This window comes from Sturnus vulgaris, chromosome 6, assembly GCF_052056855.1.
Source record: "Sturnus vulgaris isolate bStuVul1 chromosome 6, bStuVul1.hap1, whole genome shotgun sequence".
Classification (NCBI taxonomy): Eukaryota; Metazoa; Chordata; class Aves; order Passeriformes; family Sturnidae; genus Sturnus; species Sturnus vulgaris.
The window spans coordinates 46,176,742-46,190,314 of NC_142248.1; the positions used below are offsets into that span (position 1 = coordinate 46,176,742).

Consider the following 13,573-nt stretch of genomic DNA (forward strand, 5'->3'; position numbering starts at 1 on the left):
AATTAATGCTGGAAGTTCTTGTCCAAGCAGGAGCCCACAAGTCCAGCACAACAAAGGAAAGGTTGGGTGTTTTTTAAATTAAATATTAGCCAAAAGTCAGCAGGGTGTCTTCTCAATATTGCACCAAGTTTGGTTGTGAAATTGAAAAATGAGAAACCTCTGCAATTAGAAAAGCTACATTTCAATATATCCCAAGTGGAGGGAGAAGAGTTCAGCTTTTAAAACAATTCAACACTTTTTCCTACCAGCTACAACATTTCTGTTTTCTCCAACCCCCTCCAAACTGAAAAACCACCATTGATCAAAAATATGCTACTGCTCCTCCTCAGTATTTATTGATTTATTGCTTTATTTGTGAGTGACAAAGGCTGAAAGATGGAAACTTTCAGGGGATTTAAGGCAATTCCACAAAATCAACACCTTAAGGGCAATTCTGGCCTTTATCCCAACAGCAGGAGAGGTTTTATCTTGAAAAAAGGACAGGGACACTCAGATTTTAGCCAAAAAAGACCCTTTTAAACATCAGTTTATCTTTCTAATATTTGAAGTCAAGTCATTCCAGAGCACCAATGTAGAGAAAAGAAAAAAAAAAGGAAGAAGTCAAATGAACAATTAGAAAAAAAAACCCCACTAAATTACTACAAATAAAAACTAAATACTAAAAAAAACTAAATAACTACAAATAAAAGCTAAAAACCCATAAAGCTAAACAAACTAATAAACAAAAAATCAGAAACAGGCTTGTCCAAAAAATCTAAATGTGCTCAGTATTAGGCTCATCCTCCTCTTGCAAAAACTTTGGAATTTAATTAAAATTTAATTAAAAGAATATGGAAAACTCTTTACAACACTGGTCCAATGGGCATGTGCATTCTTTTTATTTCTATACAGAGTGAAAACAAACACCATACAGACATGAGTAAACTATTTTTTTTTAAAGAAAAAAATTCAGGTTTAATGCTCCAAAATGGTTTTGGTGAAAATATGAAAAAAAAAAATTAAAAAGTAAAAGAAATAGAAAGGAGTTATTTTAACTTCAAGCCTGCATGGATTTGCAGCAAGATTTGACTAAGAAATGATGGATTAAAAAAAACAAGCAGAGTCCTGCTGGCATCCAGGAGGAGGAATGGAGAGGATTTGCACAGAGAACTCTGTGTGTGTAAACTCTTCCCACGTGGAGTCACAGAGACAGACAAGACTTGAAGGTGCTGCTTGTCACTTGTTCCTAGAGAAAAAAATTACTTTTGCCAAGAAGCTCACAGAGTTTTTTACAGCCTCTTCTGGAAGGAATTGATGCAAGCAGCAGGTTTCTGGTCAGCCAGAGGAGCCCACTGCAGAGTGCTTGTGCTAAGTTCCAGCTTTTTGTTAAGGAAAAAAAAAAAAAAAAAAAAAAGGTTTGGGGGGGTTTGTAGCACTCATTGTCATAGCAAAAAGCAGGTTTTGTCATGTAAAAAGCCTAACTAAAGGAATTTTAGTTCCATAACTAAAGGAACTTTTTCCCCTCAGCATTTCTTCAGGGCACAGCTGGAGAGGTTTGTACTGAAGAACAGTACAAGAGCAGGGAACCCTTTTGGGAGGTTTCACCAACATCCAGGTGAGTGCATTTTCCTTGCTAATGCTCCCTAATGCAAGAACGACTCTGGTTTACATTCTCTTCCAAATAATCCCTAGGGAACATTCCAGAAGCCACAGCAATCATTCCTTGGCACTTCTCTGCACACAGACAAGAGAAGTCCCAGCCATTTGCAACAGCAAATTTTCCTTTGGGATACCTTGGATCCTTTGGATTTCAATTTTTTTTCTTTTTTTTTTTTTTTTAATTATTATTTCCTCCGAATTCAAAAAATGCAGCAACATTACCAAGCCAGGAGTCATTCTCCTCTTCAAGCTGAAGGATTTGACATGGATCTCCCTTTGAGTGGCTGACTCAAACACTAATCCTGATGCAAAGGCAGCTAAGATTTCTCCAGAGGAGCAGCACTGGGCACTGGGCGCTGCCGGACACCGCTGGGGGATGAGTCTCTCTTGTTCCCCTCCTTCCTCTCTGTTTCATCATCTGAGATATCTCCCTCATCTGCTTCTTGCTCTTCATACCTGTTTTTCAGCAGGTGAGCTGACTCTGGACCTTGTTTCCCTCAAGGAGAAAGGAAAAAAATGCATAAATAAATACGATTCCCAAGTAAAATCCACTTTTTTAACATCACGGGCAAGCACGGCAACACTGAGAGCTCCACTCGATTTTCTCTCCCTGCCCATGTGGAATTTCATGTCTTGCAGGTAGGAAAATGCTCTCAAAAATTATTCTATCCCTAAAACCAGTTTTAAAAATACCCCAGTTTTACAAAAGAGAAAATCTCAACCCACTATAAACCCTAAGGGTGAGACGTAAATCCCAAATGCAAAGTTCTACACTCCAAGTCACATCCTGCAAGACAGCAGGATTTCTTTAATATTTTCTATAAATGAGATTTACCAAACAGCTTCACTGAATTGGAAGTTTGCTGTGGGCTTACTTGGCTGAGATTGGAGCTGTGGTGGTCTGTGCCTTTTGGAGGGACAGATGCAGTCTGCCAGGAACACCATCATCTGGAAAAAAGAAATCCAAGCTGAAACTCTCAAATATTCTGCACATTGGAATTGTTTAGGCTGGAAAAGACTTTTAAGATCAAGTCCAACCATTTACCCTCAGGTGGATCCCATCCATGGATTATGGGGGCCTCCATCCTGCTCCCCATCCCTGTGTTCCAGCTCAGGGTACCTCAAAACCCCACCCCAAAACTGAGGTGGAGGCAGCACGAGTGCAATAAATTCACAATCAGCCCAAGGACTTCACTTACAAGTCCCAGGACCATTCCTAAGAACAGAGTTGCCAATCCAAAAACAGCATAAGAGCCCCAGACTGGTATTCCAAGGTTTTCTGTTAAATAGCCATGGCCATGCTGGAATAAAAGACAAGAGAATCATTTCAGCAAGAGCTGAATTTCATACTGAGGATAAAAGGAAGTAGAGATGTAAGCAGATACCCTGATCCACATGGACAACTTGAACAAGGCTGACATGCTGCTCATCCTGAAACAAAGCAGAAAAGAGGAAGTGAGAACATTTTGAAATCAGCTTACACAGCTATAAATTCCCAAATTTCTTTAACTTTTATCTGCTGACATGTGAATTTCAAGTTACTTTTCTGTTCTGTCTGCACCAATGGGCTGTGAGAAGCCAGCTGGAACTCCAGCCAAGATATTAAGAAAAAACCATCAGGAGGTTTTATTAAAACAAAAAATTAAGCTATTAAAAGAAAATCAGGTTATAAGAGCTGAGACACCTTCAGACACTTAAGTTTGGTGTCTGAATACCGAAAATGGAGAACTTAGATAAGTTAATACCCAGTTTCACACACTCCTTGGTGTGGAATAATACTTTGTAAAAGAACCACCCTCACAGCCAGGAATTCCTTCCACATATCAAAAATAAATTTCCCTTCTGGCAGTTTGAACCCATTCCCCTTTTTCCTGTCAGCTCCTGATGGAGAATCCCCCTGTGATAATGGAAGAAGTTTCCTAGGATTTAACTGGGCAAAACCATCTCAGTGTCACAGAAACCAAGGGTCAGCAAGGTTCCTACAAGAGTTTAGGAAACAATGCAGCCACCACAACCTTTTCAAGCCTTAAAGAAAACCTTGGGGACATCTCTGCTATGGTGACAATGCTCAGGTCACCTCTGCTATGGTGACAACCCTCCCACAGCTGAGGAAGAATTAGGACAGTCACACACCCACCACGTTCACACAGAGCTGGGAACAGGGAGCAGGACACACCTCAGGACATCTGATAATTAATTCTTACAAAAAAAAGGATTTATTATTAATTATTAGAATTTATTATTTCTTAGTAACCGACCCCAAACTTACAGGAAAGAGGAAGGACCAAACCAGGAGGACACTGGTTCAATGGATTTCCATTCCTCATCACTGATGAAATTGATGAAGGCAGCTTTAGTCCTTGCTCCCTGGTACCTCCTGAACTCTCCATCTTTGCAGCTGTAAAACAACAACAAAAACAATAAAATCCTTTCTTTTATATGATCCAAGCACCAAGTGCAGCATTTGTTTCAATCCAACAAATCCCCTCCCATCACCTTGTCTATTTTTTCACATTCACTTTTTCAGCGTTAATTTTTTTAGTTGATATTGCCTCTAAAAAATATTTCCCAAACACCTGGACTAACTCTTATTTCCAGAACACTGCTTCAGGCTGTGATTCTATTAAAAAAAAAAAAAAGATAATGATCTTCCTAAAGCCCTTGCTACACACCTGCACTGAAGATCAACCTACAGAAAAACAATTGCAAAACAGAAACACCCATGAAAAGGCAGAATAAATAAGGCCTGAAGGGAAAGGAAAAGAAATCATTTGGCAGCACAAGGTCACAGGTGAGACAGTGGTTGTGTCAATGAAAAAACAGCTCCTATTCTTAAAGAGCATAATAAATCTCATTTATTTGTGCCAAAAAACAGAGGGAAAAAATGCTCACTCTCACCCCCCAAAAAATCCTGCTGTGTTGTGCACTTACTGATAGATGGTAGGGAGGGCTGTGATGATAAATCGTCCACTTAACCCTGTAAGAAAAGTGATTTTAAAAGTACTTTGAGTATTTTTATGGAAAAAAAAGAGGCAAGAAATGTTGTAACACCCCAAAATACAAAGGTAGGTCTAAGTATCAATCTTTCAATGCAATCCAACACGACCTTGTGCATGTCAAAGCAGCACAAAAAACACTAAAAAAATGTCCCTGGATAAAGAGCAAAGAAGTTTATCCATGGGGAAAATAAGATATCCAGGGATAAGTGCTCCATTGGAGTGTTTTGGCTGTAGCTTTTCAGAGGGACACACTCTCCTTTGCACACATGATCTGCAGCCTGCAGAAACCCTGAAGAAAATAATCCAAGAGAGGCAAGCTTCAAAAGCAAAGTGACTCTGGAGAAAGATCAACACAGGGAAGGCCAGGCTTACAAATCCCACAGAGACAGGAGAGTTTCAGGAGAGGGAGAGCTGAAACCTTATTTTTTGCTTCAAAAGTATGGCCAAAAAATCTCCTTGAAATCATATTCTGAAGAAAACCCCTAATTCTCTTTATCCATTATAGTGTATCCATTTTCCTTATTTTATTTACTATCTGACAGTCTCCTTCTTGTGAGGAGGGCTGGAGGTTCCTGTGTGAAACCTGGCACAGGGTGCCCAGAGAAGCTGTGGCTGCTCCTGGATCCATGGAAGTGTCCAAGGGCAGGGTGGACGGGGCTTGGAGCAGCCTGGGACAGTGGAAGGTGGGGCAGTGGGGTGGAATGGGATGGGTTTTAAAGTCCCTCCCAACCAAAATATTCTGGGATTCTATTAAGCAAGATCAAGGCGTTTTAGTCACACAGAATTTGGTAGAGATGAGCAAAACACTTTTATTACCCCTATTAGCTTGCCTCCCACAAGCACACATTGGAGATGAGCGCCCCCAAATCCCTCAACACCCAAAAATCCCGGGGGATTCAGGAACCCTTCCCAGCCCCTCTCACCTGGCTGCTCTGTCACATCCACCTTGGCCACGTTCACCCCCAGGTCCTCTCCCCACTCGGCGAATTTCTCCCACTCGGGCTGCAGGTTCTCGCAGGCGGGACACCAGGGCGCGTAGCTGTGGGAGCGGCACAGCGCTGTCACCCCACACGGGCACCGCACACCCCACCCCACACGCTGTCCCCCCCCCGGGCAACCCCAACGCGCCGCTCCCCACTCACAACTCCACCATCCACTCGTCCTGCAGCAGCTCTCGCCACATCCCGTCCGACAGCACCTTCACGGGGCTCGGCTTGGCGCGGGCGGCGGCCGCCAGTGCCAGGCACAGCAGAGCGCAGAGCGGAGCCCTCAGCGCCGCCATCTTGGTTCCCCCCCCTTCCCTTCCGCCTTCCCCTCGCGTCATGGCCGGGCCCGCCCTGAGGGCAGCGCGGGGAGGCGGCAGCGGCGAGTCCCGCAATGCTCGCCATTGGAAGGGAGCTGCAATGCCGGCTCGTTCCGCAGGAAATAAAACTCTGTAGCTCGTGAGAAATAAAAGTTATAGAGTAGGTATACGTTTATTCAGCGCTGAGGCGCATGGGGATAATTCCTCTCAAAGCATGCACACCGAAACTTCAAACTATTTATTCCCTAAAATTTTAGGATTACACAATAAGCCTAATACATATTCATGTATAGCCCCGCCTACCCTCGTTTCGTATTCAAATAAACCAAAATTCCTTTTGCACTTGCGCCTCTCCAGTTCAGGGCTCGTCGGGGTTCTCTGATGAAGGCTTCCAAACTCTTCATCGCACCTGAACTTTTCAACTTTGTCTCCAAAGCATGCGTCTTATCCCTTGGGGCACATTCCACACCTTGAGATTAGTTCTTGCTGGTTTAAGGTTTTGGATTTAGCACTTCTCACTGGTAGCCTTGCACCCCTCACCGTGTTCACAAGTTGTGGCTCCGTTTATCACATAAAGTATGCTGTCTGCCTCTCCTCCCGATTTTTGCAAGCACGGTAAATGTCAGGCGTTCTTCATTGTCTTGGTTTTGGATGAGCTATTCCTTACTCTTCAATTGCCTGTCTCACAGGCACACCTAGGCTGATCTGAGCCTCCTCCAGCCCGGCCTTGGATGATCCCAGGGATGAGGCAGGTGCGGGTTGGGCCGGGCCTCGCCACCCTCACAGGGGAGGATTTACTCCATATATCCTAAAATTCCCTTCTTTCCATTCTATTTGCTCCCATTTTTTTTCAATTTGCTCCCATTACTCCTTATCACCGGATCATTGAGGTTGGAAAAGATCTCCGAGGTCAATGAGTCCAAGCTCTGCCCGCCTTGTCCCCAGCCAGAGCACTGGGTGCCATGTCCAGGAATTCCTTGGACACCTCCAGGGATGAGGACTCCACCAGTCCCTGATCAACCCCTTCTAATTCTTGACAACCCTTGCTGTGAAGAAATTCTTCCTCATATCCAACCTAAACCTGCCCTGGCCCAGCCTGAGGCCGTTCCCTCCCCTCCTGTCCCTGTTCCCTGGGAGCAGATCCCAAATCCCCCCGGCTGTCCCCTCCTGGCAGGGAGTTGTGCAGAGCCACAAGGGCCCCCCTGAGCCTCCTTTTCTCCAGGCTGAGCCCCTGCCCAGCTCCCTCAGGAATTCTCCATTCCCTTCCCAGCTCCCTCAGGAATTCTCCAGCCCCTTCCCAGCTCCATTCTCTGCTCACTCTCCAGCCCTTCAATGTCCTTCCCAAATTTCAGGTGTTGGTTTCTGGGCTGGGATCACACACTGCTGGTTCATGTTGAGTTTGTCATTAACCATCACCTCCAATCTTTCTCCACAGGGCTGCTCTCAGTCCCTTCTCCATCCAACCTGTGTGTTTGGAACAAAGGGCAGCCACATCTTCCTCCTGTGCTGCCCAGAGAAGCTGTGGATCCCTAGAAGAGTCCAAGGCCAGTTTGGATGAGGCTTGGAGCCACCTGGGATGGTGGAAGATGTCCCTGCCCATGGCAGGGAGTGGAACTGGGTTGGTTTTAAGGTCCCTTCCAACCCAAGCCATTTAATGATTCTGTGATCTTTACTTATGGCAGAAAGTAACAGCACCTGAGTGATTAATACTCAAGCAGAAGTCAGGGAGAAGGTCAATGTTAATAAGCAGATCAATCCCACATCCATTCACTGCTGACATCACCACCTGAAACATTTCCAGGGAAGGATTCTCTTTTTCCATATGCACATACTTTCTTTAACACAAATTTTTCCCCAGCTTCTGTGGTAATGTCACATTTTCTGCCTGGAAAGGGAATAATAAGATAAAATATAATTTCTTTGCCTGCCCCTTTGCCATAATTTCATATCCCACAGTTCAGAGCCTTGGCAGACATTGAACAGTACAGGGGGAAAAAAAAGAATAAATCAGCATTTGGGTTTTTTTTTAATTTTATCTTATATTGGCAACTTTTCTATAGTACAACGTGTATGTTCCTGTCTGTAGGAGATCAGGTATTATTAAGGACTTGTTATTTATTGATTCAGCACTCAGGAATAAATCACTGCTTGCAGCACTCTGCTGACTGCTGTTTTAGGCATAATTGAATTTTTGAAATTTGTTATTGATAATCCATGAATATTCCGTTCTGCATCAGCAATCAGGTGAAATACAAAGAGCTGTCTCTGGGTAACAACTGGACTCAATGATCCTGAAGGTCTTTTCCAACCTGAACAGTTCTGTGATTATCCCTGATAATTTGAGATATGTTGAGGAATAAGTGCATAAAAACATGTTGTGTAAATAAATTTACCACTGTGAATAATTTTTTTTTTCAAAGGCACACCCAGCTCCCTATGGGAACAGCTTGAAAGATGCTGAAAATTATGACTTCACACCTCCCCTGCTTGGTTCCAGGAATTATTTTAAGTGTAATGACTGCTCTAAATTACTTTTATCTCCATTATTAATATCACATTGACATTGTCTTGTTTCTTTGTAAAGTTTTGAGAACAAGAAAGCCTTAACCTTATCTTTGAGGCATCTTCCTCCAGCCTGTTCCCCTCAGCCCTCCCAAGCTGACAGGAGAAATATCTGCCTCATCTTTCAAGGTTCATGGCAGGATAAAGAGAGTTAATAACCAAGTGACCTTAAGAAAGAAACACATCTTTCATTCTTTTTGCCATGTTCTTTTTCAGTGCTGCCACACAGAGGCAGAGTTGAGGCTACTTCTAAAGGGAAAGAGTGAAGGAGGAAAATCCTTTTTGGTTAGAAATTACCTGGATTTCCTGCTGGGGACACCCCATCACCTTTCAAGGCTTTTTCCTTATCCAAGAACTTGTGGTTTTAGGTTGTTTTCCTGAGGTAAAGGGGATTTTTCTGGTCAGTTTAAACCTTCCCACCAACACACAGCCACAAATTGATCAAGGTTGAGGTTACAAAAATACCACCACCAAAGAGTCTTTAAGTTTCATGAAAAGAACTGTGAGCAGTAGTGATGCACAGGAAGAATCACAAGCCCAGATAATTGTTTGACAGAGGGAAAATTATGAAAATCTTAACCTGGTCTAGTGGAAGTTGTCCCTGCCCATGGCAGGGGATTGGAACAAGGTGGATTTTGAGGTGTTTCCAACCCAAACCATTCTGGGATATATTTTCCTGTCCTTAGAGCTGTTGGGTTTTGAGACAAGACGAAGGATGATGAAATATCTGTGTCATCAAGAAATCATCTTTTCTTGGTGATGTCTGTGCCTCATAAAATCAGATGCTGCAGGTAGGAGTGGAAATGCAAAGACTCAGCTCCCTTTGGGCTTTGCTTTCTTTTGAGCTGAAAATCAAAATAAAAAAACACTCAGTGTTGTTGCCAAAGCTAAAGCCACAGAGATGAACAAATTCTACAAACTCCCTAAATTCTGTAAGTGCTCAAATCTACTTTAAAAAATTGCACACAAATTGACTCAGTGGGCTCCTTTTTTTGCAGAATGTTGATTCATTTATATTTTAAATTCGAACAAATCAAAGCATTTCTATTTCCCCTTATTTTATCCTTTTATTCCTCTATTTTTTAATCACCTTTACATGTCCTGAGGATGAGCTGAACACTAAACCAGATGAACAAGCTGCAGGAACCCAGCACTTGCCCACCTGGGGCTGACCTTTGGAAGGACCACTTGAAGAGAGCAGAGCCTTGGCCAGGTGATGAATCCAAGCTCTGCAGTCCCTGGATCAGGTACAGCATCAGAGCCCTGACCTCATTTACAGCTCCTGCTTTTCTGAAATGCCAAGAGATTATGCAGAGAGCTTTCCTGAGTGTGATCATGTGAGGCAGGAGACATGAACTCATCGTCCTAAAGCCCAAGGTGAAACCAGGCTGTCCCAAAAAGTCCCAGCCAGGCCTGGAGCTGCATTTTGTGGTGCTGCAGGAAGAAAAAAATTGATCCTGGCTCATTTTTTTCTTGGTGGTTTTGCTAAGGTGAAGGGGATTTTGTGGTCACAACACACAACCACAATTTGAGCAAGGTTGGGCTTACAAAAATACCAAATGTCTGAATTTCATGAGTTGTCCAATGAGAGTGAGCTGTTTCCTGGCTTCATCCTTTTGGGTAAACTGGCATCTAGAATTCTACTCTGAGCAGTTTTCTGGGCATCAGCATTAAAAAAAATAAAAGTCAAGATGTAATTATTTCTCTGTGGCTCAGAATTTAATTCCAGGAACTCTATCCATACATGAATGCTTTTTTCCCTGCAGAACAATCCTGTATTTCACAGGAAATAATTCATCCTGAATTGAAACCCCCAGAGGTGTCAGTGATTTCTCAGGAGCCACGTTGGGTTTGGTGCATGTGAACATTCCCCAGTGTCCATGTCTGGGAAGGATTAACAGAATCCCTTCCTCTTGGTTGGAAAAAAAAAAAAACCTGGAAAGAACATTTCCCATCCAACAGATCCATTTCTTCTGCTGCACAGCACCTGGGCTCCTCAGCCAAGCTTCACAGGGCTCACAGTGTTCAAGGGTTCAGGTTTTTGGGAGCACAGAGTTTCCCATCCTCAGCTCTGCCTTTACACAATCAGTTTGCTGCTTCCCACTTTGGAAAAAAAAACAAAAAAACACTTGGAAGACCTTGGAATTATTCTAACAGTCCTCTCTTGTAAATGGGGTAACTGCACCACTTAATTAGTGGCTGGTCTTCATTTTCTTCTGTCTTCACTCAGAGTCAGGATTAAAAACATGAAGGACACGAATTTTCTCATGTTTGGACTTGGTTGTTTATTAAATCTTATTTAAAGTACAGAGAGTTCTGTAACACTTCTAGCTACCAGCTAAAAGGGAGCAAAATGGAGGTGAATTTAGCTAATTACAAGGTATTCTAAAGCTAAACAGTCCAATAAAGAGCTAACACCTATATTATTTATACTTTTGACCCAATAACCAAACTCCTGTGATCTGCAGTGCAGCACTGATTGTCCAACCAAAAACTACTGCCTGAAACCATGAAGAAAATGGAAAAAGAAGACAGAAAAAGACAACACCCAAATTCTCCATCTTGTCCCATACATACCTATTACTATATTATAAAAACCCCAAATTCCAAACCCTTCCCCATGTGCAATCACACACTTCTATTTCACTGCACACCCGTGATTTTAACTCCATCACCCAAATTTGGAGCCTTCTCCAAGGGCTCAGCTCCAAAGCAGTGTTCTGCAGGGGGTCAGTGCCTGACAGCACAGAAAGCTCAAAACTCTCAGGCTTCTGGGTTCCAACACTCTCTGAGCTAAGAAACCCCAAAAACTGATAATTATTTAATTATTCAGTAATTAATTGTCTCTCTGGGGTCATAATTGTGAGTGTGGCCTCTCCCCATCGCTGTGTGCAGCAGTTTCCTCAATGCCCAAACAAATTCTCTCTCTCCCATTTGATCAGATTACAAAATTGCTTTAAACTCTGTGGAGATTATTAGGAAAAGTGTGGTTCTGTACAGGAGTTACCATGGGAACCAAAGTAGGGAGAGATCTTTGTAAACCAGAAGTCAAGCAGATTGTGTTTCAGCCAATTAATATTGCCTCATTCATTAGCTTTAACTCTTCTGTGCTCTGTTCCAAAGTACTTTATATCTCTTTTATTGTATTAAATGTTGTGCCAAAGAGGTTCTGCTCCCCTGAGGATTCATCCCTCGTTGTCCTGCATCACCTTGCAGCCCTGGTGAGCTTCAGCTTCCCCTTCTGCCTTGCCTTTTGGGGCTGGGGACATCTCTGGGGACATCCAGGTAGGGTTTGTTTTGGGATTGTGTCAAAGCTCCCATCCTGTCATTGTAACCAGGACTGGTGGCTGAGCTGAGCAGCTCTCACTGCTTCTGCTGCCTGAACCCCTCTGCTCTCTTTCCCAACACCTTGGACTCCTCAAATCTTCTTTTCTTCTAATCCCATGTTTGGCACTTTAGGGAGGAGCAGCTGGGAACTGACCCAGTGCCAGTAGCTGTCCCTCTGCTCTCCTCTCTTTCCAAACCCTCTTTTTCCAGCCCTCATCCCCATCCCATCTCCTGACTTCTCTCCCAGCATCCTGCCATCCTCTGGCTCTCCCTTCACGTGAATCACACCTTAAAAATAATAGCAAAGGAATGGCCTTATTTTCCTTCAGACCTCTGCCTGACTCTGTGAACAGGAGGAATTCCCCTCCCAGGGGAATTCAATATTCATGTATTTAAAAAGCAAACTCCTCCTCAACCCCCTCCCCTGTGTGCTGCTGACCTCCTTCCCTGTGCTGGATACAGAATTACTCATTTTCCCAGGGGCTGAGCCATCACTTTGTTGTTTCAGCTCTTCATGAACAATATTTGTGTCCCACCAGAGGCAAAAGCTGAGTTCAGCATAAACCTATTTCATTTTCTAGCTGCAGTTCAGATCATAGGGCCTTAATCCCACTTTTATCACCATCCCACCTGCAGCCACAGTTCATCACCTTGGAAAAGGCAAGAGCCAAACCACCAAATTCCCAGTTTCTAATCAAAATCAAGGAAGAGTGGGACAACCTCAGAGAAACCTGGGGGAGAATTAGCATTGCATGAGGCAAACCTCCTCCTTCCCCCAGCTCCAGTCTCCAACTGATTTTGGCAGAAACCTTCCAGAATATTTGTTCTGGAATACGTCAGCAGGCGAGATTTCAGCTCGGGGAGAAGAGATGAGAAGAGAATGGAAGCAGGGGCTTGCACTGGGAAATGTTGGGCAGCCAGAAATTGAGGTGTTGGCATTTCCTCTGCAGATTTTGCTGCAAAATATGAACAAACCAGAGAGTTCAGAGCAAAGAACATTGGCCAAGGACCATCTCCTGCAGAGCCAGATCAAAATGACCATTTCCTGCCCTCCAAATCTTTCTTTGTCCAGGTGTAAATCCCTTCTGACCTGCTGGTTTTCCAACCCTTTGCACCAATCTGAGAGCTGCTCTTGGTTCTGGGAAACAGCAGATGTTGTGCTGATTGAAACCCATTTTGCTGTATTTTAGTGACAAGAAGCCTGTTGCCCTGAGGCCAGCACAGGAATCTGCCTGAGGGTGGCCAAAGACATGGAGGAGGAAATGGTATTAAATCTGTTTCCTTGTAAAATGTCACTTTTGCAGGAGCAAGGTCTGGGAAGGTATTTTTGTGCTGATTTAGGAGCTCCAGCAGAACCATACAAGCACAGGCCTTATTCAGACAAGACCAAAACCAGGCCATATGGAACTCCACAGTCCACAAAAACATTCCAGTTAGGTCCAATTTCTATCCTCCAAAAATCCACGAGGCAGGGGGGACGTCAGCACACCTTGCATTTCCCTGTCACCGTGGAAAAGGAAGCCTGTCCAACCCGAGAAGCTGGAAAAAGAACCACAAAGTGTTTATTGTGGCCAGTGCTCCGTGTGGATGCATCCCTGGGTACCTTTGTGCAAGCAGTAAAGATCAAACCTGTGTCTTCACTGCAGTCCCTGAGGCTGGAGGGATTTTTCTGGGAAGCTGGGAAGGAAGTGATGTTGCTTTTGAAGCAAAAAGAAAAATTCTTTCAGATGACATAATCTGTAGC

The 13,573-nt window shown here is 43.6% G+C and overlaps 1 protein-coding gene across 2 annotated transcripts; it reads right to left on the bottom strand.

The window, feature by feature from the left end:
• Positions 1 to 854: 854 nt before the first annotated feature.
• TMX1 (thioredoxin related transmembrane protein 1) lies at positions 855 to 6,082 on the bottom strand. 2 transcript variants are annotated; one of them, XR_015804292.1, is made up of 9 exons: positions 5,780 to 6,082; positions 5,561 to 5,676; positions 4,570 to 4,615; positions 3,908 to 4,036; positions 3,024 to 3,069; positions 2,838 to 2,939; positions 2,514 to 2,586; positions 1,861 to 2,134; positions 1,219 to 1,358 (listed from the first exon to the last, which is right to left on the bottom strand). XR_015804292.1 is itself a non-coding variant. In XM_014885908.2 (8 exons), exons 1-8 carry the CDS (start codon positions 5,959 to 5,961, stop codon positions 1,956 to 1,958), a joined length of 873 nt encoding a protein of 290 aa, XP_014741394.2. In that variant the 5' UTR covers positions 5,962 to 6,082; the 3' UTR covers positions 855 to 1,955. The 2 variants fall into 2 exon arrangements, 1 of the variants encoding a protein (XP_014741394.2); XM_014885908.2 differs by having other exon boundaries at positions 855 to 2,134.
• Between the last annotated feature and the right edge of the window lie 7,491 nt (positions 6,083 to 13,573).

Bases quoted from the DNA above. Each gene is read 5' to 3' on its own strand.
- TMX1 (XM_014885908.2), bottom strand. From the start codon at position 5,961: ATGACGCGAGGGGAAGGCGGAAGGGAAGGGGGGGGAACCAAGATGGCG. The intron at 3,070-3,907 runs GTAAGTTTGGGG...GCTTTGTTTCAG, and splicing joins TTTGGTCCTTCCTCTTTCCT to GATGAGCAGCATGTCAGCCT. The intron at 2,940-3,023 runs GTATCTGCTTAC...CTTTTATTCCAG, and splicing joins AGTTGTCCATGTGGATCAGG to CATGGCCATGGCTATTTAAC.